The sequence below is a fragment of the Acinonyx jubatus genome, chromosome X, assembly GCF_027475565.1.
Source record: "Acinonyx jubatus isolate Ajub_Pintada_27869175 chromosome X, VMU_Ajub_asm_v1.0, whole genome shotgun sequence".
NCBI classification, from domain to species: Eukaryota; Metazoa; Chordata; class Mammalia; order Carnivora; family Felidae; genus Acinonyx; species Acinonyx jubatus.
This window is the reverse complement of record NC_069389.1, coordinates 38,924,275-38,951,869: the sequence shown is the minus strand read 5'-3', so window position 1 is coordinate 38,951,869 and position 27,595 is coordinate 38,924,275. Positions and strand designations below refer to the sequence as shown.

General features: G+C 48.7%; 1 protein-coding gene across 1 annotated transcript in view; it reads left to right on the top strand.

The window, feature by feature from the left end:
• Positions 1-384: 384 nt before the first annotated feature.
• Positions 385-27,595, top strand: part of DIPK2B (divergent protein kinase domain 2B) — a 47,830-nt gene continuing 20,619 nt past the window's right edge. Inside the window, exons 1-2 of the mRNA XM_027054012.2 lie at positions 385-835; positions 7,812-8,076. Coding sequence (XP_026909813.1) covers positions 603-835; positions 7,812-8,076 — 498 coding nt within the window. The 5' untranslated portion in view covers positions 385-602. The remainder of the gene's footprint in view (positions 836-7,811; positions 8,077-27,595) is intronic.

The window sequence follows — 27,595 nt, the reverse complement described above, 5'->3', positions numbered from 1 at the left end:
CAGATGTAATTGGGGTGTGTGTGTGTGTGATCCATTGGGACAGATGTAATTGGTGTGTGTGTGTGTGTGTGTGTGTGTGTGTGATCCATTGGGACAGATGTAATTGGGATGTGTGTGTGTGTGTGTGTGTGTGTGTGTGTGCGTGTATGATCCATAGGGACAGATGTACTCAGAACTGAAACAGTGGAGGGCGGAGGCCTTCAGGATCCTTTGAAACTCCCAGGTGGAACCCAGGTGGGACACACATCCTGCATGGACCTTTCCTGCCCAGCCAGGATATCCTGTGTTTGTCAAAAGGACCGCACAGGGAAAGCCCTGACCATTGTCCTTCCCGAAATCTGCCAGTCAGCCCTTCCCCAGCCTGCGGCAGCCGCCCCAGACAAAGGAAGAGTAACTCTGGAAACTGTGTTATCAGCATCCTCCATGGACTTCCTCACCTCCTCCCCAGCCCCGTTCGCCCCAAGCTTCTTAGCATCCTCCAACAGGAACCGGGGAACCTGGGATGGGCTCAGCGCCCTGAAGCCAGCCCCCTGTCTTTTGCCAAGACCCTGCGCAGCCTTGAGTGGGCAGCTGAAGGCTGTGGCCGGAATCCTGAGCCTGAGATGGAACCCCAGCTGGGGCCTACGGCTGCCAGCCTCTGCCCGGGCCGGCCGCACCTGCTGCTGTGGGTCTCAGCCCTGAGCTGTTGCGTTTCCTCGCTGGCTTCTCCCTCTCCTTCTCTGGTGCCCCGAATCAGAACCAGCTACAATTTTGGAAGGACTTTCCTCGGTCTTGATAAATGCAATGCCTGCATCGGGACATCCATTTGCAAGAAGTTCTTTAAAGAAGAAATAAGGTCAGAATCTCCATTAGCTAACGCGGAGGGGCAAAATTCTGTTCCCTTCATGTGATGATATCCAGGGGTTTACTGAAAAGGAGTCAGGATGTAATTGATGGGTGGGACCCGAGGCACAGCCATTGAATCATAGTGGTGATCGGCTGAAGTTGGGGTGCAGAGGGGGAGAAGGTATGAAGCTGAATTCTAACCCTAGATGCTGACTTCCAAGTTTTCTTTTGAGGTGGGAGCTTAAAGTGTTCCTTGCCACGGATAGAGTAGCCTGGGATTATGGAGTTTACCAAGTTCGTTTCTCATAAAAAGAGGGAAATAAAATTGCTAGAAGGCGTACTACGTGATAGACATTTTAAAGCTATTTTTTATGTTTATTTATTTGAGAGACAGAGAGACAGAGACAGAGACAGAGAGAGAGAGAGCCGGTGCGCGTGTGAGCAGGGGAGGGGCAGAGAGAATGGGAGAGAGAATCCCAAACACTGTCAGCGCAGAGCCCGACTCGGGGCTCAATCCCAGGAACCGTGAGATCACGACCTGAGCTGAAATCAAGAGTCGGACGCTTAACCGACTGAGCCACCCAGGAGCCACCAAGTTAGTTTTATTTACCCCTCGTCACCATCCTGGAAGTTACTGTGTTGCAACTCATTGTTCAGATAATGAACTGAGACACAGCAAGATTCAGTGACTCGCCCAAGGTCACCACCTAGTAAGTGGCAGATCTGGGATTCAGATCAGGGCAGTTTGCTCTCAAGTTCCTGAACCAATTTTCTGATCCAGAGGAAAAGCCAAGCTTAGTAAATGGTGGTGCACGGGGATCTCACCCAAGGATCGTATCACACTCTGGAATTCAAGCCTGTCAGCACACGGTCAGTGAGTCTTTCCCGCAACCAAGAGCCAGCAGGTACTCTAGGGACATCCCTAGAACTCTGGCCATGGCCCTCCAGGGGTGCAGGACGAGGGAGCCGTGTTACAAATAACAGTAATATGACCTGGTCTGATGCAGGCCAGAAGGGAACTGTAAAATGGAGACGGGGGAAGGGCTTCTCCAGGGGAAAGTATTCTGAGCAAGGCCTTTAAAGGAGGAGCTGAGATTCAGGAGAAGGGTTTGAGGTAGAAGGACCAGCGAAACAATGGCCCAGAGTGTGGGGAGAGGTGAGAAGCACTTAGAGGCTGGAACATGGGGCATATGTGGCAGAAGGAGGAGATTTGAAGAGACAGATGGGGCAGGGACCTTGAATGCCATGCCAAGGAATTGGGACCTTCACCTGTGGGCCAATGTTTCCCTGCCCCTTCAATACTAAAGACCCTTCGTAATAGGCCTTTGCTCCTCAGCCCTCCCCCAAGGACCTATCTTAGGGTTAGCAGAAGGCATTCATTTACAACAATTTGATTTCCAATCTGTATTAACCAAAGACATATTGGATGATTCCACTAAGGTACCAAACAGATATAACAAATAGAAAACATTGATCAAAAATGGGGAACTTCTTTTGTGAGATGACAGATACTGTATTGATGTGGACTTTTCCCATCAGGCCCCTTTTAAAGGCATTTTAAATGGTGAAACGTTCAAAGACCTTCCCAACTGCGGGAGCTCTTGCAGACGATGGTGAAGGAGTTTAGGGGGTAGGCACAAGACGTGCCTTGTGTTAGGGAAGAATCTGATGGAAAGCAGCGCGCAGGGGGAACTGGTGACTTCAGCTCAAGTCACGATCTCATGGTTTGTGGGTTCGTGCCCCGCTTCGGGCTCGCTGCTGTCAGCGCAGAACCCACTTGGGATCCTCTGTCCCCCTCTCTTTCTACCCTTCCCCCACTCATGCGCTCTCTCTCTCAAAAGTAAATAAAACATTAAAAAAAAAAAGAGATAGATCTCCCCCCTAAGAGACAGGATGGAGAGGACCAAGAACAAAGGCGACATGGGGCTGATTCCCTAGAGGAAGGAGGCAGGGAGAATATGGACATATTTTCAGAGAGGAGGGAGGGAAATTATGGGATTCGACTAAAGGGGGGTCCCAGGTAAGTAAACAAGAGTATATGAATCTTACAGTTGACTCTTCACCAAGTGGCAGTAAATGAAGTTTTTCTCAGTGGGCAGGTATTAGCCAAATTCAGGAAGCATTTCCCCAAATAGGTTTGTGTTCATCCATTCAAGTTCAGGATATCACTTCAGCTCCCTCGGAATTTATTTTCTACGTGCGCCTGAAAGGGATATGTGCAGATACACGCAGGAAAGCATGGGGGGGTGGGGGGGTGGGGCGGGCAGGTTGGGGTTGAGGGCTCTCCGCCTTGAGAAGGCACATTCCTCAAGCGCAAAGAAGCAGAGAGAGGCAGCGAGTGGGTCTCGTTTATATTCTTCACAATTTAAGCAACTGGTTCCTTATTTTAAAAGTCGTGCCTGTTGATTTTAGAATCTTCTGGCAATATTGATAGTAGAAAGCACAAAATGAAAATCACGTACAATGCCTCCGCCAAGAGATCATCACTTAGTTAACATCTTGTGAGTGTCCTTGCCACCTTTTTTCCAAGTATGGATTTAACATTCTTTCCACACAACTGCGATCATCCTGTGTACACCCTTCTACAAACTTTTCTTTAGCAATGTGTCCGGAACGCCCTTTTCACATTATTAACTCTTGTCTTTGACATCAGCCACAGAGACATTTTTCTAGCTATGTCTCCTTTGGCGAGGAAAACAAAAGTGAAATTAAACTATTGGGACTGCACCAAAATAGAAAGCCTTTGCACAGCGAAGGAGACCATCAACAAAACAAAACAAAACAATCCACTAAATGGGAGAAGATATTTGCATCAATCAAGCATAATTTATTGAACCAACCCATACTATGAGACGACTATGTTTTTTTGTTTGTTTGTTTTTCAGTCTTCTAAAACATTATGTTGAACATTGCTGTTGCTGGCTTTTTGTGCATATCAGTGATAAATTCCCATGACATATTCCCAAGGGTGGAATTTCTGGGTCAAAAAATACAGCACATTTTAAAGAGATTTTATACATGTATATTTCTCCAAACGGAGACTTCTGCCTCTGGAGCTCATTGATTGCACACTCACAAATATTTAATATTTGTACTTTTAGTATGTATTTCTTCTGAGTCGAGCCTTTTTTTTTTTTTCGGGCTTACTGGCTGTTTCTATTTCTCGTTCGCTAAATCGTCTACAAGTTCACATCGTTTGCCTCTCTCTCTAAATGGTGTGTTCATTCGCCTCGTTCATCTCCAAATATTTTCCCGCTTTTAACAATTATTATGATGATGGAGGGCCTGGGTGGCTCATTCAGTTAAGCATCCGACTTCGGCTCAGGTCACGATCTCGCAGTTTGTGGGTTCGAGCCCCGCGTCGGGCTCTGTGCTGACAGCTCGGAGCCTGGACCCTGCTTCCGATTCTGTGCCTCCCTCTCTCTCTGCCCCTCCCCACTCACGCTCTGTATCTCTCTCTCTCTCTCAAAAATAAATAAGCATTAAAAAAATTTTTTAATCATAAAAATAATAAAAATTATGACGATGATACCTTAGGAAAAAGCCCCTCCCAAACTCGCAGATGTTTGACTGAAATGCCCTCACCAGGCAAGCATTAACATTCCAGGCCAGGTCCTCTGTACGAATTGGATAATGTTTGTTCAGCAGCCGAGAGCGAGCCTGGGAAGCTGAAGATGCGTAATTCGTAGATGAAGGTCATGTTTCCTTCTCTCCCTTATCTTCTCTTTGGCAAGAATGCTAACGATAAATCAATCAGATGCTTCCCATACTCACCCATTAACCTTTGAACGTCTCCATGTTTTCGGTACCAGTTTTCCCATGCATTCCATGTGGACTTTCAAATCCTAAACGAAAAAGTTAAGGGAAGCCAGAAAAAAAAAAAAAAAAAGAAAAGAAAGAGTAAACCTGATTGACGCACTCTTCCTCCTGCAAACATACCTGTGAAATCCCAAGTGATATCACAGCCAGAGGCAAGATGTACCAGGAACTGACTGATCGGTATTGGTGTATGTGCAGGTAATAGGTGGGGGTCGGGGGGGGAAGGGGAGAAGGGGGGGTACTTAGTACCACTATTTCTGATCAGAATCGCTCCTACGGATTCCTGGGCTCCTACCAAGACAGATGCTTTACTTTGCCCTTCCTTAATGTACTCGCTCGGCCTTACGTCCCTGCCCCCCACTCCCCACGTCTTAAGGGATGTTTTAAATACTTCTGAGTAGCGGAGGGCTCACGGTAAAATCAGTAAATCATTAGGCGCGACCTTGCCTTCTCTTCTCCCCTGCCCTCACCTGTCTCTTTCACCGCGGGAGTCTTGAGAGCTGCAGGGCCCCAGAGCTTATGACCAAAGCTTGCGTCTACACATTTAATAGTCCGAACATGCACCCATCCTTCCATATACCCATTCATTTGGGCATCCATCCATGCCTTCTTCCACCCAGCCACCACTCTGCAGCCAGCCAGCCCTCCACGTATCCCTCCACTCATCTATCCATCCATACACCTAAGGCATGCAAGCTGCGTCCTTTGAGCTTTGGGAAGCCGCCGGATGCTTTGAGGGTTCTGTGCAGAGCTGGCGAATGGAGATGAGGAAAGACAGGGAAGAAATATTTAGGAAGGCATGTCTACCCACGTGGCGTTCGACTGGACGGAAGCCTGAGGGTCATGCCCTAGAAGGGAGTGTTTTATTCTCATTGCAACACTGTTGCTCTCCTCCGCATCTCCACCCTGCTCTCCAGGTTGAGGGGCTCGTGGGGACTGGACCACACGACCTTTCTGCTTGCTTCCAGCTGTGGAAGCTGTGATACTGCTTGTGTATCTTTCATGATCTCAGTTCAGAAGGAAGATTAAAAGGATGCCTTTGGGGGGGGGGGGGATGGCGCCTGAGTGGCTCAGTCGGTTGAACATCCGGCTCTTGATTTGGGCTCCGGTCATGATCCCGGGGTGGTGGGATGGAGCCCTGTGTTGGGCTCCGTGCTGAGCATGGAGCCTGCTTCGGATTCTCTCTCCCCCTTTCTGTCTCTCTCTGTGCCTCTGTCTCCCTCTGCCCCCTCCCCCACTCACACATGCGCGCGCACGCTCTCTCTCTTAAAGAAAAAAAAAAAGGATGCTGCGTCTGTTTTGCAGGTTTCCAAATTCTGGGATTTTTAACATGTTAGTGAAGGGGAAGACCGTATTTTCTCACTGACACTCTTCTGCTCGGTAAAGTAGGGGTTCAAAGTTGTAAGAATATACATGTTTTCCTTTCCATGCCGTAAATTTAGTACCACTTCGGAAGGGGGGAAAGCGGCCTGTAAACCTGTTTATTTGTTCTCAGTTGGTTCTTAACGGGATGCCTTGAGGGCCACCCTTGAATGTGTACCACGTGTCCATTACAGGTCACCTGTCATGAAGGACCCCGCTAGCTACACCCCCTAATAATGTTCCCGATCTGGTCCCCAAAGCTAACTCATAAAAAGGATGACAGAGGACTAAGCAACGGCAAAGCAGTTGAGGTTGCGAGCTCTGGAGCCTTGAATGCCGCTTCCTTCAATTTCTGGTTGTAGGACTTCGGACAAATTACTTGACTTCTCCGTGCCTCAGTTTCCTCATCCGTACGGCTAATAACAGTACCGACTTCATAGGCTTGCTGCAAGGTTTAACTGAATTAATACGCACCAAGCGTTTAGCAGCGACTGGCATGCTTGTTTCATACATGTGTGTTGCTATCATGGCTATCTTAGGCCTTGCAGGGGGTTGAACCCCATGAGCAAAAGCAGCTGCAGGAAACACGCAGACGGCCCCCTGCCTGGGTGCCCTCTGCCCTTCCTTATCCTGTCACAAGGGAGGATCATTTCCAGTGGCTGTCCTGAAAATGCCAGTGAAATGGACTCATTGCTAGTTTACAAGGTTTCATCTTTTTTCTTAATATACTTTTATTTTTTTTAAGTTTATTTAGTGATTCGAGAGAGCCAGAGACAGCACAAACTGGGAAGGGGCAGAGAGAGAGGGATAGAGAAAGAGGTTGTCCCATAATGTCTGATAGCAAGAAGTTAAAGATTCTTCCTTCAATTAAATATAGAGCAGATCTTACAAGCCAAATGTTATTAATCATGAAAGTAGATGGCGCCTTGGTAATTTTTCATACATAAATCGGAAGAAGATTTAATATTCTTCCCTAATGGAAATGTTGGCACACGGCTAGAAGAATGACTGGAGAAAAGGGTCAAGGTCGTAGGCCAGTGCCTCTCCCCTGGAATTACACCCTTCCTGGATCCCAGATGGCTTTTGGGTTTGGTGACCGTTTAGCAGCCGCCGCTCCCTGTGACTTGGTTGGTACGGATGACTTAAATCTTTCAACTGAGAGCAAATTTGATGGGGCCTCTTGGGGAGGGATATGGAGAGCCGCGCTCGTCCGAATGAAGGCCGAGAAGCCTCTCCATGAACTATGCTTCCAAGACCCAGGCATTGGTCAGAGGGTAGGTTGTTTCTAGAACTGGTGTAGGGAAGGGGAAAGACCCTGGGGTTTTCTGACAGAGGGCCCTGGGTTTGCCCGTCTGCCTGGCAACGTATTGCCTGACGTTGGGCAAGGTACGTGAGCTCGAGAAGCCTCAGTTTTCCCATCTGTGAAGTGGGGAGGGGGTATTAGGAGAATCCTAAGGGACCGGCATGTGTAAAGCTGCTGTCTTTACCTGGAGAGGAAGTTCGGAAAGCCATGGTTAGTCCTTCCATGCCAGCTGCATGAAGAGGAGAAAGTTGCGTCTGGCATGCATCTATGTCCCCTCTTCTGGCGTCACATATTTACCTCCTGAGTTTGAGGAAAGGAAAGTAGTGTTCTCGCAGAGTTTGGAGCGACCCCGTGTAAGGAGGAGAAATGGAGCAGACTGGGTGTGGTCTCCTGTCTCCTTGTCCCCAGGCTCTGCTGGCTCTGGCAGGAACAGCTAGTCCCTCCTCGGCGCCCCCTCCGTCCCTCTGGCTCCAGGCAGAGCCTAAAAGGGCTGTTCTTCCAGGTTTGACAGCCGGCTGGCCTCCCGCCTCGGACTGCCTCCCGACCCCCTACCTTCTTACCCTGCAAATTACTCAGATGATTCCAAAACCTGGCGCCCTGTGGAGATCTCAAGGCTGGTCAGCAAACAGGAAAGTGACATCTCGGACAGGAGAATCTGTGCCTCTGCGGCAGCCCCAAAGACCTGCAGCATCGAGCGCATCCTGCGGAAAACAGGAAGGTTCCAGAAATGGCTGCAGGCCAAGCGCCTCACGCCGGACCTGGTGCAGGTGAGTGTGCTGGTCACAGGGGTGAGATGGGGGGGAGGTGTCTATTCCCACCTCACATCTCAGGGTGGGGGAAGAGGGGTCGTGATCTACCGGAAATGGGACCAAACAAGGCCACAAAACAGTGGCTCGTGGGAAGACAGTGACCAAACAGGTTCAGTGGTAGGGACCCTTCCCATTGTCATCCTCCATTCTCGCTGATGCGACCCCCAGCAGCCATTTGGCAAACGGTTTCTGGCTGCTACCTCTGGTCTGAAGATCCGACGGGATGACCCTCACCAACCCTCCCTACAACCTTCTCAGGGGACCTAGGCCAACCCCCAGACTGTGCCCTCTCTCGGAAGCTCTCATTACACAACCTGTTTCACCAGCCAGAGAGCCCGCTTTGGAAATCAGCTTCCTCGGTTCCTCAAAAAATTAAAAATAGAACTACCCTACGACCCGGCCATAACGCTACTAGGTATTTAGCCAAAGGATAGAAAAATACCAATTCGAAGGAGCACACGCACCCCCACATGTATAACAGCACTAGCAACAATGGCCAAAGTATGGAAAGAGCCCAAATGGCCATTGACAGATGAATGGATAAAGGAGATGTGGTATACGGGCGCCTGGGTGGCTCAGTCGGTTAAGCATCCGACTTTGGCTCGGGTCATGATCTCGTGGTCTGTGAGTTCGAGCCTGCCTCAGGCTCTGTGCTGACACCTCGGAGCCTGGAACCTGCTTTGGATCCTGTGTCTCCCTCTCTCTCTGCCCCTCCCCTACTCACACTCTGTCTCTCTCTCTCAAAACACACACACACACACACACACACACACACACACATATATACAATGGAGTATTACTCAGCAATCAAAAAGAATGAAATCTTGCCATTTGCAACTGCATGGCTGGAACCAGAGTGTATTACGCTAAGCGAAATAAGTCAGTCAGAGAAAGACAAATATCAGATGATTTCGCTCGTATGTGGGATTTAAGATACAAAACAGATGAACATAGGGGGAAGGAAGGAAAAGTAAGATAAAAACGGAGAGGGAGTCAAACCACAAGACTTTTTTTAAGTTTATTTATTTGGGGTGCATGGATGGCTCAGTCGGTTAAACGTCCGACTTCGGCTCGGGTATCTCGCAGTTCGTGAGTTCGAGCCCCACGTCGGGCTGTGTGCTGACAGCTCAGAGCCTGGAGCCTGCTTCGGATTCTGTGTCCCCCACTCCCTCTGCCCCTCCTCTGCTCGCGCTCTGTCTCTCTCTGTCTCTCTCTCTCAAAAATAAATAAATACTTTAAAAAATTTCTTAAGTGTATGTATTTATTTTAAGAGAGACAGAGACCGCGCGAGTTGGGGAGGGGCAGAGAGAGGGAGAGAGAGAGAATCCCAAGGCAACTCCACGCTGTACGTGCAGAGCCTGATGCAGGGCTCGAACCCACAATGCCATGTGGTCATGAGACCATGACCTGAGCCAAAACCAAGAGTCAGACGCTTAACTGACTGAGCCACCCGGGGGGCCCCAACCGTAAGAGACTCTTAAGTACAGAGAACAGAGGGTTGCCGCGTGGGGGAATGGGCTAGATGGGGGACGGGCGCGAAGGAGGGCACTTGTTGGGATGAGCACTGGCTGTCTTGTGGAAGCGATGGGTCACTAAATTCTACTCCTGAAATCGTGATGACGCTGTGTGTTAACTAACTTGATTTAAATCAAATGCAAAAATTTAAAAAAAAAAAGAAAGAAAAAGAAAATCAGATTCTCATCGATTTCCCACCATAAAGAAGAACCCAATCTGAGTCACGACAGAAGGAGGCTCTGGTAATCCAGCTCCCTCTTCCCATTTGAGAGCTCCCACTCACTCGCACGAGTAGGCTGCCTCAGAAATTGCCAGTGCTGTTGTATCGCGTGTTGTTCCCCTCCTGCACTATCGTCCCCCCATCATGCCCATGTGTTTCCACACACCCCCCACTGGGCCTCTTGGGGCCAAAGATGCCACCCCAGAGGCTTGAGGAGGATTGATGCCACCCCTTCAGCAAAGAAGGGAAGGAAGAGGCATGAGAAGGCCATCTGGCTTTGCTCTTAGGTTGTGCAGAAACCGCTTCGAAATCAGGAGGAATCGAGTGGCTGACAATATGGCCGTCATCTGACGCTGAGCTTACCAATCTACACTCTAGACTCTGTGAATGTCACTGGCACCGGAGTGAGGAGAGATGAGCCAGAGGAAGTCAAGCTGTTCCCAGGCCAGGGAGCGGAACGCTGAGTGGAACCTGGCGACAGAAGACAGATAACAAAGCCCACGCCAGGGTCCACACCCTAGGCACGATCTCCCCGCACCTCTTTTTCTGCACTCGCCGACAGACCCTCCACACGCTGGCCTGGGTACCTGCCATCTGCCATTGGCAGGCTGCCCTCAAGTACTGAGCACAGGAGAACCGAAATGAGACCTTTCCTGCTTTGCCTCGAGTATGTGCTCAGGAGCAAGCAGAAGTCCCCAGGAAGAACAAAACAAGATACACAAGGAATTGTCTCAGAGCCCCTCGAAAACCCCATCACCTCTTCCTGTCCCCATCATTGTCAGGTCCCGTGCTGAAGGACAAAGTTCCCCCAAGACCCTGGTTCCAGAAGACCTCCACTTGGGACCTGGACAACATACCAGAAGGCATCCCGGTGTTCAGGATACACTTGAGACCCCAACGGAATGGAGCCAGACTGACCTTAGGCTCTGAACTGAAGAAAGCTTCCTCTTTCCCTCAGCTTCCAGAGATTTCCATAATAACACTACGGTGGGGATTATCGTAGAGGGCCTGGTAATAGATCTCTGGGGCCTGGACACTGGCCTTGAGGCCCGACTCTGCCGCTAAAAGCTGCCGCAAAATGAGGAGCAGAGAACCAGGAAGAGCACAGGGCTTCCGCTTCCGGTGCCTCTGGTCAACAAGTCTCAACACTGCGCTGTATCCTGGGGACACAGAGATGACTGCGACACAAGCCCCACCCCCAGGCGCACACGGCCCACTAGCGAGGACAGATTCAAACACCAACAACCACCGCAAAGCAACGCGTGTTATGTTCTGATGACACCCTGGAAGAGAACGAAGGACAAACTGTTGACTTGGGTCCTTCGCTCACTAACCAGTTGATCTCGCATTTAAGCCCAGGACTTCCCCCTACGACACAGCCGAAGCCATAACCGTTTTTGCTTTTCTGATAACCCACCTTATCATCCCCTCCAGAGATCTTTCCTTTCATTGTAAAAGAAAACAAAACCAAACAAAAAAACAGAAAAATATCAGCAGCCATTTTATAAATTCAGAACAAACCCCCTTTTTCTTCCACCCATCAAAGCTCAAAGTTATTGGCATCCTGTCTGGCACCGTCTCCTCCCTCTCCTATTCTCCTTTCCAGAAATGCTTTGTCCTTTTCCTCCCAGACCTCCCTCATCTGGGCAGCACCAAAATTCCTGCCCTTTTCTTCTTAACAAAACTCACCTACCAGACAGTTTCTGATGGATCCGTCATCACCAAAGATGGGGGGAGAAACTCACCTCTCTGCCCGAGAGTTGAAAATGTGTGTTCACACAAAAACTTGTACGTGAACCTTCAGAGCAGCGCTCTCCACAGTAGCCAAAAAGTGGAAGCAATCCACACCTCCATCAACTGAGGGGGGAATAACACGAAATAGGTTATATCCATACAATGGAATATTATTTGACCGTAAAAAAGAGTGAAGAACGGACACCTGCTATGACACGGATGACCCTTAAAAACATTACACTGAGTGAAAGAAGCCAGATGCAAAAGGACAAATATTGGAGGGTCCCATTTATAGGAAATGTCCGGGATGGGCAAATCCATGGAGACAGGAAGCAGATTAGCGGCGGCCAGGAGCAGAGGGCACGAATTCGAGAATTAGGCGAGAATGCTGAATGGGTACAGGTTTTCTTTTGGGGGTGATGGAAAAATTCCGGAGTTAGAGAGTGGTGATAGGTGTACAACCTTGTGAGGATACTAAAAGCCGCTGAATTTTATACCTTAAAATGGTTAGAATGAAAGTTGTACATTGCATGTTATGTGAATTGCATCTCACCTAAAAACAAAGCAAAAAAAAAAAAAAAAAAAAAAAAAGGGAGACTCAGCCCCAAAGAAACTTCACCAATTCTGTGAGTGTATTCCTTTGGAGCCCTGATGGGCAGCTAATCCAATAATTTGATTCGAGCCAGGATGTTAACAGCTAACAGCATCTCACTGTTAGCCTCCCAAGAAACCGTTTTTGTGTTAAGCCCATAGGGTAATACTCCTTCTCGTCCACCCGTCACACCTTCCTGATACATCCCTGAGTTCTTCCCCCCACAAGACCGAGATGTGCCCCCAGAATCCTTCTCAATGATGTTCCGAGCAAGCAGCCTGTTCCTCTCTCTTTTATTTAATTATTTTTTATTTTTTTAATGTTTATTTATTTTGGAGAGAGAAACAGAGTGCAAGTGGGGGAGGGGCCAAGAGAGAAGGAGACACAGAATCCGAAGCAGGCTCCGGGCTCTGAGCTGTCAACCCAGCACCCGATGCGGGGCTCAAACCCACGAACCGCGAGATTGTGACCTGAGCCGAAGTCAGACACTTAACTGCCTGAACCACCCAGGCGCCCCCCAAGCAGCCTCTTTCTGAGTGATCATTCGTCCCAGATTTGGCTGAACAGCTCTGCTGGCCCCAGGGATTCTCTTGACCGTGACCTAAGTGGGTTTTCTCTGATTTTCTCAAAAGCCACTTTCCAACAAAGATCTAGGCCAGGGCCCTCCAGACTGTGTTTCTGTGTGTGTGTGTGTGTGTGTGCGCGCGCACGCGTGCTGGTGTGTGTTTGGGGAAAGAAAAAGGGGCCCCGAGGAACTCACCGGTTTGCTCAGAGGACCGGCAAGGGAGAGAAGGGAAACAAAGAAATAAAAGAAAATTGAAGGCAAGGGGGATGTGACCGGGACAGGGCCCACAGAAACTTGAGTGTGCGTTCTGCTTATGAATAAATAAAGTCAACTGGGATGAAAAGCCCCAGTAGTCATCATCAGAGGCTGAGCCAGGGACCCCGCGGCTCCCTCCTGTAGGGCCAAGTGCTGCTTTGGATTAAGGAGATAGCGCAGGACCAGAAATCAGCCAGAGGCTGAAACAATGCATTGTGTCTACGTGCGTGTGCGTGTGCGTGTGCGTGTGTGTGTGTGTGTCACTTATGCTAATAAAACCATGACTTTTCTCCTCTAAAAACGGCATTGTTCTGATGGGAATGTCCCACAGCCTAAATTACTAGCCCACAGATAGAATCACAGCCAAGGACACCACCCAGTTTATCGTGATGTGCTTGTTCGAGAAACCACAGAGAAGGCTTCCTCCTCTATTATGCCAGGTGCAAAGAGGCAGCCACCCTCGGCGGCGGTGTGTGGCTAATCGGAGGAAAACACATATCCCCCATCGTGTGTCCCTCCCATCCCCTTCACTCTGGCGTCGCTGACCTTGTTCTAAACACAGACCCTGTTTTGCCCTCTCGCGGGACCGGATTCCATGGCCTTGAATCCTTTTCTCCCACTAGATGGCAGCATAGAGCGTCCAGGCAGCTTTGTTTAAACAGGGATGGCCGGCAATGTTACTTCCTCCGTCTCAATTATTTTTTTTAATAGCTAGAATAAGGGAAATAAGGACATTAAGCAAAAACGCATGTTGGCCATCTACTCAGAACATGGTCTGAGAGATAAACACTAAAATAAAATTCATTTTTGCTTAAACTTAATCCAAAAACACTTCAGGGGTCATTGCAAGACCTACCCTAGGGCCGGGGAGAGGGCATAAAGGTGTGGAGACAAGGTCCCTGCACTCTGGGAGAGGGACACTGGGGAGGGACAGGCCCCATCTGACCCACTGTGATACAAGACAGGTTATGATAAAGTGTTTGAAGGAAGATGAAAATTTTATACTGGGCTCACAGCTAGTTTCCAGAGTGTAAATATTTTCATGTGTCACAGGCTACCAGGTCAAAGACCTTTCCAAAAAGTTACCGTCGTGTTTTTATTTTTATTTTTTTAAGTTTATTTATTTATTTTCAGAAAGGGAGAGAGAGAGAGAGCAGGGGAGGGGTAGAGAGAGAAGGAAAAGAGCAGGTTCCCCAATGATAGCGTGGAGCCCGATGGCGGGGCTTGAACTCGCCGACCGTGATATCAGGACCTGAGTCAAAAGCAAGAGTCAGACGCGTAACCGAGTGAGCCACCCAGGGTCCCCAACCTTCGTTGTTTTTTAAACATGACATGACTTGATTGATGCTGGCCATCAAAGATGAAATGAGTATTCATAGAAAAGGAAATTTAAGCTACTAAAAGTGCCTCGCCAGTCCCACATAGGTCGATATTCCCAGAACATCAGCACATACCTGCTCGCCATGACCCTTGGGAAGTCTTCCTGGTGCTTTGCCTGTTGCCCGTGGGGGTGTCGGGAGTCAACTGGAGAGAGATGATGGCCTGGGCTTGAACCCCGCCCCACCCACTTTCTCCTTCTAGTCACGGAATTGTGGGCAGCTGAAACAACTAAGACACTGAATCATGGGGTTTGTTGAGGGTTACAGCCACCGAGACCTCATCACCTTGGCATTTGGGGCAAACGGGTTATCTGGCATGGGGTAGAGACTAACCTATTAATTTCCAGGCCTCCGTTGTATGGAAGGCTCATAGAGAAAGGACTGACGGACCACTCAGCCCGTCATGCTCAAATGACTCCTAAATGACTCCTGATGGAGCTCATGAGTGAAAGGAAGACGGTGAAAGGTGTTCCCCACCTTGACACAAACAAGTTGGGAAATTAAAAAGAGGCAAGAGAAGACTCAGGGAAGGGAGGTGTGAGATGAGTCACCAGGGGTTCCCTCCCGAAGGGCTCAGATGCAGAATAGACGCAGCCCCCAGCCAAGGCCTAACTGAAGCCTGGACAATCATCAAGATGGACCAGCCAAAGCAGGCCGTGCTTTCAAAGCAGGCTTTCAGCTTTCTCTGAGAAAGAGAGAGAAAGAGCATGATCGGGAGGGGAAGAGAGAGAAAGAGAGAGAGAGAGAGCGAGAGAAAGAATCCCAAGCAGGCTCCACACTCAGCACGGAGCCCGATTCGGGGCTTGAACTCACAACCGTGAGGTCATAACCTGAGCCGAAACCAAGAGTCAGACGCTCAACCAACTGAGCCACCCAGGCACCCCTCAATATCCCTATTTTTCCATATGCTGGAATGAATGCTTTTGCTTGGCTCAGAGGCCTGATAATTGGCTGTGCCTCTACACATGTCCACATAATATTAAGTAAACAGAGGTTAAACTATATAGTATATAATAGATATCTACAAAGGTTCTCACTTGAAAAAACCGATGCTGAAACTGATTGATATATTGGTGGTGTTCTGAAAACTGTTTATTATTTGGCCACAAAACCTCTCAATAAATTTGAAAACGTCGAAATATCACAGACCATTTTCTCTGATTAAAAGCCAATGACAGCAGACATTGACAATAACAAAAAGGGGGAGAAAAAAGAACCCTGCCAACCCCGGAATTTCAAAACATTATCTTTGGAGCCACAAATAACTGAAATTGTAATTATATCGAGAAAATAACAATGATAAAAACTCTATATACCCCCAATCTATGATTTAACCTTTGCCAAATCACTGCTCAGAGGAAAACTGGAAACCGCTCCATTGTTGTGTTAGGCAGCTATCGATACAAGTTTGGCCATTAATGCAGAAGAGTAATGATACAAAAAGACATAAAAATGAGGAATTACATGTCAATTTGGTCCTGACTTAGGGCCACTTTTAACAATAAAAAATTTTCCAGTTTTGTTAGCCCTTCTCTTTTAAGGATTACCAAGAATTCTATGGAAGGTTTGAGTTGTAAGCCGTTTCGGTAGATTAAGTATGAAATAAGTGGATTATTTACCCCTGGTTTACATATAAGAGAGCAAACCGCAGAACAATGTATCAACCTGTTAAAGATGGAGATAGATCTCTACCCGCTGAACCACACCTTTGGGGTTGAAAGAAACTTGAAATCTTACCAATTGAAACTCTCAACACCTTTGCATCTTTTATGTTGCCAAACAAATTGGGAAACTCACTATCTTCAGAAACAGCCTATTCTTTGGGGCGCCCAGTGGTTTAATCAGTTAGGCATCTGACTCTTGATCTCGGCTCAGGTCATGATCTCATGGTTCATGGGGTTGAGCCCCGAGTCGGGCTTTGCCCTGACAGCTTGGAGCCTGCTTGGGATTCTCTCTCTCCTCTCTCTCTGCCCCTCCCCTGGTCGTGCTTGCTGTCTCTCACGCACTCTCTCTCTCCCTCAAAATAAATAAATTAAAAGAAAGAGACAGCCGATTCCTTCTTTGAACCGACCAAATAATTAGAAAGTTCATCTCAAATCTGTCCTCTTGTGGCTTTCGCTCATTTAAATTATTAAATTATTTTTACTCCTTGGAGTTACATATGACACTTCCCCCTCCCATATATTTGCTCCCTAAATCCTGGCTTCCCAGTCTAGATAATCCCCAATTCCCTTTCCTATCTAGGTCATTCCCCTCAAATTGATGCATATTAAACATTGTGTCAGCTAAAGCCCCTCCCACAGCTAGATTTTAGTTTTGAAAAACACAGCCTTTTAGTTATCCTGTTATATATGACCTTCTTAGATTAAATCCATTACTCTAAGAGCCTGTCAACTTGATTCTGTTACTTATCATTGTCACTATCACCCCAACTATGTATCATCATCTTATGTTGATGAAAGCAATTTTTATCTAGGTCCTACTCATAAATAAAAATGTTAAACAGATCAGGGAGAAAGAGAAAGTCTTTCTCGATGAGGATTAATCCGTTAATTCTCATTACTGTTGAATGCCTCACTGAAGTCAATATATTCTAAGTCTATTGCATTTCTCGGATTAAAAATCAAATAATGAGGTCAAAGAAAAAAACTGAAGTTGGTCTAGGATGATTTCATTCAATGAATCCTATATTATAAAATATAGCTATTTTCAAAGTTTTAAAATCAAAGGAGAAACTATATACTTGAATGCAAAAATCTTCAGTGAACACCTAAAGTTTTGCATGTATCCACTCACGTAACCACGATCCACATCAAGACTGTGAACATTTCCAGCCCCTCAGAAGGCTCTTTTATGTCCCCTCCCTAAAAAGACACCCCCCTCCCAGGGTGACCAATGGCACGGTTTTCTCGAGGCTATCCTGGGCTTAGCACTGAAAGACCCACATCCCAGGAAACCTCTCAATCCTAAGCAAACCAGAACCATTGATCACCCCACCCCCTCCAATGGCAACTACTATTCTGACCTAACTGACCATGAATTGGTTTTGCCTGGTTTTGAACTTTGTTGAAATGAAATCACACAGTACATATTCTGCACGGTGTTGTACTATTTATCCATGTTGTTGCATGAATCCGTAGTCTGGGGGTTTTTTTTTCATCGCAGTATAGTATTCCGCCGTGTGATGATGTCACTATTTATCCATTCTGCTGTTGATGAACACTAGGGTTGTATTTAGTTTGGGCGATTGTGAATTACAGCTGCTGCAAACATTCTTGCGTATGTCAACTGGCGACCATCAGTATACTTACGGAGCTAAAAGTGCTGGATGATAGCATGTACGTGTGGACTCATTCAATAGATGCTACCAGTTTTCCAAAGCGGTTGTACCGAAGTGAGTTCCATTGTCCTGCGTCGCCCTCAACACTCATATTGTTACTTTTCCATTTTCGTCATCTCGGTGGGCACCTGGCAGTATCTTGTTGCATGGTTTGAATTTGTATTTCTCTCCTACTAATAATATAGAGACCCTTTTTGTAGATGTATTGGCCACTTTGACTTCGTCCCTTGTAAAATGCTGGGTTTAGTTGCCCATTTTTTATCGGGTCACCTGCCTTTCTTGCTGATGCGTAAAAGTTGCATTTACATTCTAAGACACGAGCCCTTTGTTGGGTATGTGTATTGCAAATATCTTCTCCTAGTTCACTTTCTCCTAGTTTTCTCCTCGTTTTCTCCTCGTTTCACTTTCTCAGTGGTATCTTTTGATGAACTGAAATCCTAAATTTGAGTGTAGTCCAATGTATTCACTGTGTATTTTAAAGTTAATGCTGTTAGCATCCTGATTACCCCGTGATTATAAACGTATTCCCCTATGTACTTCTAGAAGCTTCCATGAGTTATCTGTCATATACAGCTCGCTAATCATCTGCTCTGCTGTGCCCAGTTTGGTGTTCAATCCAGCCAATATGTTCTTAATTTCAGATATTGCACTGTGTATCTCTAAATGTCATTTGGGTTTTTTTTCTTTTTATAAATCCCAATTCTCTGTTGAAATTCTCTCCTCTTCATAAATTTTATCTGCCTTTTCCTCCGTTTTCTTAAAATCTTAATCATAGTTACTTTGAATTCCATACGCGCCAACTCTGGATGATCTCTGGTTCTACTCCCACTTCTGTGGGTTGTTTTCCTTTTTCTTGATTGTCAGTTTTTCTTGCTTCTTCACATTTTTTTTTTTTTTTTTGGTAATTTTTTATTAGATGCCGGATTTTCGGGAGCTTTGTACAGGTTCTGAATTACATCGCCCTCCACGAAAGATTGTTGAGTTTTGTTCCAGGAGCCAACGACGTTGCTTGCAGATGACCCAAATCCGGGGTTTCCCAATCTTGGAACTGTTGACATCTGGGGACGGTTATTCTTTGTTGGAAGGATGTGCCTTGTAAGGTGTTTAGCAGCGTGCTTGACCCCTGCCCACTAGACGCCAGTAGCCTCACAACCCCCAACCGTGACAACTCAGAACGTTTCTCCATGTTGCAAAACATCTCGTAGGGTCCAAAATTGTCCGCCGGTTGAGAGCCACTGCCTTCGTCCTGTTGAGGCTGGGCGTTAGACTTGGTTCATGCAGATCTTTTTCAGTTTTGCTTTTGCTGCTAGCACATGTTCCTTGGACCACGGACACGGTAGGACTTGCTGAGGTCCGATTCAAAGCCCAGGGTGCTGAGATGCCCAAGGTCCAGCCTCCATCCTGCCAGCAGTGTGTGGCCAAAGACCTGACCGGCACTTTTACATATATGGCAGGAGGGGAGAGGGGGTCCTTCTCTGTGGCTTTCTCTTTTACAGGACCCTGCCCCCCCCCCCACCCAATCCCAGCTACTCTGGCAGCCCCAAACTGTTTCCTTTACCCAGCAAGACCCTGTACTGCCGCTTGGAAAATGCCCTCAGGGAAAGAAGATAGTGTGAATATGGGGCTTGGCTCATGGGCACTGTTTTTCTCAAGAACCATTGCCCTATGTTGGTCGTGATCCAATGCCCACAAGCTGTTGTTCTATATATTTCGTCCAGGTTTTAGAGCTATTTACTGATACCAGTGATTCTGCCACGATCAGAGCTAGGAATCTCAGAATGATCTACTTTCCAGGAGAGGGGGAAAAAAAAAACTGGTGCTATTGCATTCATATTATCCAAATCCTAAATATAGCTATTAAAGCCGTCTTTCTTGCTTTTGAAAATCTCACCTTATTCTCAAAGGCTTTGGCATTTGGGATACTGTTTCAAGGCTGAAGGAAGTGCAGGGGATACCTGTGGCTTTCCGCCCAGCAAAAATGAAAGGAAGGAAGCCTGGCCTGGGAGCCAGAGGAGAATCTGACTTGCTAACACACAGCAGACCAGGAAGGCACTTTCTATAGAGTACATGACATTGGTTTTCTGCCTCTCGGGTTTTGCCTTTCCAGCCAGACAGGGTGCTGCTTGCCGGCAGGGACGGCATCTTTTTGTTGTTGTTGTTTAGCTTTTTTTAATGTTTATTTATTTTTGAGAGAGAGAGAGAGAGAGAGAGAGGGACAGAGCACAAGGCGGGGGAGGGGGCGAGAGAGAGGGAGGCACAGAACCGGAAGCAGACTCCGGGCTCCGAGCTGTCAGCACAGAGCCCGACGCGGGGCTCGAACTCACGAACCGTGAGATCATGACCCGAGCTGCCGTTGGACGTTTAACTGACTGAGCCATCCAGGCACCCCAGGGATGCATCTTATTCATCAATGTCTTCCCTCACGCATGTCTGACATGGAGTAGACACTTCAGAAAAGTTTGGGAGATGAAGGAGTGATAGAATGAGGGAATGAATGGGGCATCATTCACCACTCGCTATTCGTGGCTTCAGGGTGACTCTCAGTCCAAGCCAGCGCCTATTCCCTGGTCAGCTCTAGAAGCCGTCAGATTTCAGAGCCTGAAAATCCTGACTTTCCCCCAAAGAACCTCTATACCGGCTTGCCCCAGGTGTTAACACGTCCGAAAGTATCATGGTCCCTACTCCTTGGAATGTGACTCTCACTGCCAGAAACGAATACCAGATCTAGGTGAGGAAGGATGGTGATCTGGTTATCCGTTAACCTTCTCCAGGGCTTGATCTCTCCACTGTGGCCTCGGAAAAGAGACCACGAAGGCGTTTTGACCCCGGGCAGGGGAGGAAGAGGTAGATGCCTTTTACTCGGGACAACAAGGGGTGGTTCTTCCAGGGGGTTGCCTGATAAGCTGGACTGAGCACTTCCGAGGATTGTACTTCAAAGGGAAGGTGAGATACCAGAAGGAGAGGTGAGGTGCAAAGACTAATCCCCCTTCCATCACTCTTCCTCCTAGGGTCAGCACTGCCTCCCTACGAAGCGCTTCTGGGAAGGTCGGGGGGCCGGGGTGACCGTGCATGTAGGGCCCCCAAAATGGCACCACTGGATGTGGTGGAGACCTTCTGCACACCATCATTTATTCAGATTCAGCAGGTGGCATTTCGGACTGGCATTTTCCAATCCTGGGGACAAGACAGTGGACGACCTGTGTGCTTCTCGTGGGGCAGGCAGTTTCGACGACATAGATGACTTTTGGGTATTAGCCAACAAACAGAATGGCCTTCTAGCATTTCGAAGTTGGCATCTTCTTGTCATCCTAAGGTTATGGTCCTCCCCCAGGGCTCTGGTCTAAAGAAGTCTATCTGTTCCTGGGTCCATGTGATCCCCCGGTCCTCCCAGATATCTTGCCCATGGCCCAGTAGCGAGCGCTCTCTGTAAGGCCTCCCCTTTCGGTTGTCGGTTTCAGCTGAATTCCTCAAGGGCTCGCGGGTCTGGAGGCATCGGATTGCCTGAGCACACTTTCCCCCTGGAGGTCCCCGGGGCAGATCGCCTCCCCTCTGTTCCGACTCCCTGGCTGTGCACAGAGAGCTCTTCCAACCCAGCCCTTCCCCTTCACAACGTGCCAGCCCTTCCCCGCCCGCCGTGGGATTGGAGGACACCACTTCCGGCCCGCTGCAGGGAGCCCTGTGACCTGTCCCTTTCTTCCCCACCGCTCCGTTTCCGGACACATTCTCACCCCGGCCACCTGTCACCCGTCACCCCCAAAACCAGATCTTTCCTTTCATGTTCAATGTTTAAATGTTATTGCTAATCATCAAAGGAACATATATTCATTATAAAAACGGCTAAAGTATATAGATTGAAAAACCCATAAGGACGTAGGGGGGAAAAATCACAACTCACCCCCTGCCCCCCAGAGGCAACCACCATTAACCCATTGGAGTTCTTTCTTCTAGTCTTTCCTCTAGTCATATTAACTTCATTAAAAATGAGTCCAGGGGCGCCTGGGTGGCTCAGTCAGTTAAGCGTCTGACTTTGGTTCGGGTCATGATCGCGCGGCTTGTGGGTTCGAGCCCCGCGTCGGGCTCTGTGCTGACAGCCCGGAGCCTGGAGCCGCTTCAGATTCTGTGTCTCCCTTTCTCTGCCCCTCCCCTGCTCTCTCTCTCTCTCTCTCTCTCTCGGCCCCTTCCCAACTTGTGCTCTCCTTCTCAAAAATAAGTAAAACACATTTTAAAAACTAAATAAATGAAAATAAGTCAAATACTTAGTAAGTGGAATAAGTTGAAAACTTGCAAGAATAATCTTTAAATATTCAATGCGTGGATCGTGGCACGTTCCCCTGTAACTTAATATTGCATCTCGTACTATTCTCCTATATCGTTAATGAAGAGAAAAGTCACCGGGCGAGACCCACAGAAAGGTCAAGGCGCGGCGGTGGCTTTGTCAGGTGTCTCCTGGGCCGGGCCAAGCTGCATTTCCCAGAATTCCCTTCCCCGTCGATGTCTGTTTCAAGATTTGATTAGGAGTTTCGGACGGCAGAAGGGAAAGAGTGACCGTTTTGTCGCTCACACACAGGGTGGCCTCAGCTTCTCTGACTCCCCGGCTGGGTTTAGCTCCATCCCACGGGACCCCGGCTTCCACAGGTCACCGCAGCATCAAGCTAAGATCTGACACAGGTTTCAGTCCAGCCTCGTGAGCTCCAGTCTGTGCTGGTGGGTTCAGCCTTGTCCTTCATCTTCCCTGCCCGGCTGCCTGCCTGTGGACTTCAGCTGCAGCATCAGATAGGGGGACAGCAGCCCCACAGAGACTGCTTAACCTGCTCCTGTCATTGTGGGAGGCCAAATCTCTGCTTTTAAAAACAAAGAACCTAGTGATTCTGCCTCTCTGAACCGTGGCCGATACAGGTGGTACAACCTCAACAGAGAGGGGCCGGAAAGAAGAAGCCTGGCGTCCCCGCCCCCAGGCGAGCACAAGGCTAGTTTGAAGCTTTCCCTGACAATCAGGATTCTGTCTGAGCTTCCTGAACCACAGGACCTTTGCACGGCAGAAGGCAGTGAGCTCCTATGGAAGTTTCTGCAAGCTTGCACGCTCAAATGAGTTGTCAGAAGCACTTGGTGTCCTGTCTTCTGATTCAAAAAGAAAGGTGGGGGGCGGGGTGTGGCAGGGAACCCAGCAGCCCATAAAATGGAACGGCCCCGTGGAGAATTATGACCAACCTTGGCATACCTGAATCAGAATGACAGACCATGAAATAATGTGGTTTACTCTGCATCAGCTGCCCTGTCTGTCCCAACTATCAGCTGAATTGCCTGCCGCCGCGATGACGTCATCTGCCACAGTGAGAAGCTTTGAGCAGCTCACAAATCCCTCAGGGGCAAAGCCTGGGGCCCCAGAATGGGGGAAAACGGAGCATGAGGTGGGAAGAAAGAGAGAGACTCCAATAGGACGAAGCTAGTCACCAACCCCACAGGCAGGGTCATCGAAGACGTTAGCTCCCCCCACGGAAGAGGGGACCACGATTGCCACCAAGTGAGCCTCTGGCGGGCGGAAGTTTGACAGCAAGGAGCCCAGGTAGGCAAGGAAAGGAGGAGCCCTGATCACAGCTTCTGCTACACAGATGCCAGGAGTCACACGGTGGGGAGTGCAGCTAAGACAGTCACCTACGGAACCACAATGATACACGTCTTCCAAAACGGAAACATTTGCTTGTAACCTAAGCAGCGATCAGAAACCTCCTGAGAGGGGCGCCTGGGCGGCTCAGTCGCTTGAACTTCTGACTTCAGCTCAGGTCCTGATCTCATGGTTTGTGAGTTCGAGCCCCACGCCGGGCTCACTGTCCGCCTCTCTGTCTGCCCCTCCCCCACTTGCTCTCTCTTGCTCTCTCTCTCTCTCAAAACTAAACACACATAAAAGAAAGAAAGAAAGAAAGAAAGAAAGAAAGAAAGAAAGAAAGAAAGACCTTAGAACAATTAAAGTAAAAAAAGGGGGACTTATTGTGCTGGAAGTACATCCCTCTGGACCTCATGGAAACTAGAAAGTTCTAAGGCACCTGGAGGCAGACACCGGCCACCTGACTCAGCCTCTCAGGAACTGTGGGTTGGAGCAGACACCCCAAGTAAGCGCGCCCTGGCACATCAATCAGTCCGTGACCCAGTATTTGCTTGTTAAGGACGTAGAAAGTGTCAAGCCCCGTGATCACAGTCTGTGTCAACAGCAGTGGGTAACATCGCAAAGGCAGGACTGAGAGGCAGGGAGGTGTTGAAGTTCATTCTGTTCTCAAACTTGAGCCTGCGGCAGAACCTTCCAGACAGCTTGTTAACACAGGCATCGCTGGGACCCAGCTCCGGGGGTTCTGATTCAGCAGGTCTGGGGCAGGGGCTGAGAACTTGCATTTCTTCCCCCCCCCCACCCCGCCTTCTTTTTCTTCTTCTTTTTTTTTTTTTTTTTTTTTTTGTAAGAGAAAGAGAGCACAAGTGAGCATGGGTGGAGAGAGAGGGAGAGAGAGAGAGAGAGAGAGAGAGAAGCGGGGCTCGTGGGGTTTTTTGTTTTTTTTACTGAAGTGGGGCTCGAGCTCACCCGATGCGGGGCTCGAACTCACGAACCGTGAGATCATGACCGCAGCCGAAGTCAAATGCTGAACCCGCTGAGCCATCCAGGCGCCCCAGCATTTGCATTTCTAGAGGAACGTGGCTTAAGGACAGTGGATCTTTCCAGAAATGGGCTTAAAAAAGGAGTAGGCAGGGTGGACGGACAAGAGTCTAGAGTGGGGTCGGGGCGGCTGGACAGCAAAAGTAAGACAGGGCCATACACATGCAACAGCTGCGGGTGAAGAAAGTTGGGGGAGGGGAGGGGAGGGCACATCCATGATGCATGGCATCTGCTACCGGCCGGCTGATGCCCAGGGTTCCTGGAGGAACAAGGACACCTGGGATCCAGGTCATGACCACCTGGCAATACCTGGGAGAGAAGGCCTAATACGGAGGCTGCAGGGGCCCACGCAAGAGGCCACTATGGTCTGGTCTGGGACTCAGACGGGCCTGAGTTCGAATCCTAACTCCAGCACTTAGTAGGAAACCCTGAGTATCCCTAAACATCCTGGCATACAGAATCCTCACCGTGGGCTGTCACCAAAGCAACCCATGTGAGGCACAGAGCGCCACGCCCGAAACAGAGCAAGCCCCCCGATGACGTTAGCTGCGGCTGCTATCGTCATCAAAGGATGTAAAACACAGCCACGCACGGGTGTGTCGCCGGAAAGGCCATCCTTTCTGCCAGCTCCTAAAGAACCTCACAGGCTGGCGTTTACGCTGGTCACCAAGTGAAATGGCCACTAAAACAGCGTTACCGTCACCCAGAGTGGAATGTACTTCTCTGTGCATGAAGACAAGCGCCGTAGAAGACAGCTTGCGGTCAGAAAGGTGGTGGGTGGGTGCCCATTCGAGAAGGCTCTGCCAACGGATCGTCAGAGGCCCAGCCACCTGCCCGTGGGACACAGTGCTGGAGGCTGACCCCAAGGCTGACTTCTGATCCTCGGATTTTCCTGTCCGTGTGCCCAACCTGACCATCCCTTTATGTCCGCTTGGCCTTTGCAAATGGGGAACAAGACAATAACACTCATTTCCCATCTGTTCTCCCTGAAATTACTTCCAGAACTCTCTGCCTCGGGTTTCCCGGGGCTCCCAACTGGTTTTCCCATGTTTAAAGACAGTCCGGGGTCAGTCATAGTCACAGCATGGAGGTCATTTGTTGGACCCTCCAAAAGCAACCTCGTTTCCTACCCAGAGATCTGATGATAGCTTGTGAAATTGATGAAGGGGGTGTATGACCACTGAGCCCATCGACTCCCCGACCTGACCACAGTCTCTTGTGTTTGCAAGGCCCTTCACAGTCTCTGTTCATCACGCATTCGGGAAAGCCGTATCAGGTGCCTACAATGTCCAGAGTCCCATGAGAGCCAAGCAACGGCGTGATGTCCTTCGTATAAGCTGAGCAGCCATCATTGTGCCCACATAAAGAGACGAGGAAACAGGCCCAGACCTTGGAGGACAAGGAGAATCACGGGCTCACTTACAGGAGTGGGAAAAATCGGGAAAGGTGCTGTCTTTGGGGTAAACGACAACAAACACCTATAGAGCCTTTGCCCCACACCAGACACTTTTCGCACAGATCTAAAACCCCCCAGCACCCGGATAAGGTGGGTGCCCTAATTATTAGGGTAACCATACCTTCAGGGTTGCCTGAGACAGTCCCAGCGTATGCCTGTTGTGCCGATGTAATTACTCATATCATCCCTTTCCCTCTCAAAACTATCCTGGTTTAGAAGATGGGTCATAAGGTCTCCTTAATTATTTTCCCTCAGTTACTCATGAGGAAACTGAGGCACAGATCAATTCAAGAGCTCCCCCCGGGTCGTTAAGTGACACAGCGGAGATGTGAACCCCGGCAGCCTGTCTCTAAAGGACATGCTCTGAACCACTTTGTCGTGGTGTCACTTTTTCACCTTCATAGTTTGGGGTGAAGGCTGTCCGCCCATTCGGGCAGAGGAGCCGCGGTAGAGGCATGAGAAAGGAAAAGGCCACCCACTGCGCCCTCTGGAGGGGGGGCGGGGGGGGGACTCTTCATCGTTCTTCTCCTTGAACTTGGTCCATCGATTCAAACAGAACTTCTCAAACATTCCACCAGGGCTCAACTCAGAAACTGCAGAGTACCACGAATCCAAGCAAACAGAAGCCCTCTGCAAGGAAAGGATGTCACCCAGAGTTAGAGGCCCTGTTTTCCGTGGAAACCAGAGCTCGGCCAGAGACGGACCTTCCTGTGCAAGGGAAACATTTTCTACCCATCAGCCTCCCTGTTTACTTTTTATTTTTTATTTATTTATCTTTTTTAACGTTTATTTATTTTTGAGACAGAGAGAGACAGAGCATGAACGGGGGAGGGTCAGAGAGAGAGGGAGACACGGAATCTGAAACAGGCTCCAGGCTCTGAGCAGTCAGCACAGAGCCCGACACAGGGCTCGAACTCATGGACCGCAAGATCGTGACCTGAGCCGAAGTCGGACGCCCAACCGACCGAGCCACCCAGGCGCCCCAATTTCTAAATTAATGTTGTTTTTATACCTACACAACCTTCCTGGGTGTGTTGTCCACTCTGAGTTGATCCACAGCAAACTCTAACTTCGGGACCTGCTCCTGGCTCGTTTCCTGTCTCTGTTTCTACTCATTGACCCCAACTTTCCATCAGTGATTGACCTGTATGGACCCTGAACTGAGAAGCCCAGGCAATCTGTAGCGGAGAGAAACTTCCTCATGGGGAAGTGATAAATCTGTGATAAATCTACCCTATCATGGGTTCCAAAGCCAAATCGAAAGAAGGGACCACCTACCGTACAAAGTCCCCTCCCTTCTCTGGTGCCAGGAACTGCATGACATGGGGCTCGAACTCATGAACTGTGATCTGAGCCGAAATCAACAGTCGGACGCTTAACCAACTGAGCCCCAGGTGCCCCTGAGGACATTTTTAGACATCTAAACTTTTTAAATCATCCAAATGGTTTCTCCCAAATAATCGCTGTGCTGGATGGTTTAAAAAGTTTAGATGAAAAAGCAAAAAACACAAGACGATCAGAAAGCATGTCAGTAAAAGGGGGTCAGAGATCCGTCTACTGGAGTAGGAGAGAACTGGGAGCTGTTTCTCATGATAACAAAAGCCGAGTGGGTTTTCCTGGTTTTGAATAAATACAATGCAGCTCAAAGAAACGTTCAGTAACTTGCGACTTAATTATCCAGAACAACGGGTACAGCCAGTGAATCATCGCTGTTTTAATTATGACACATTGATTAACTCTGATACATAATTAACCTAAACCCCGCTTCGCGAGCATATTTA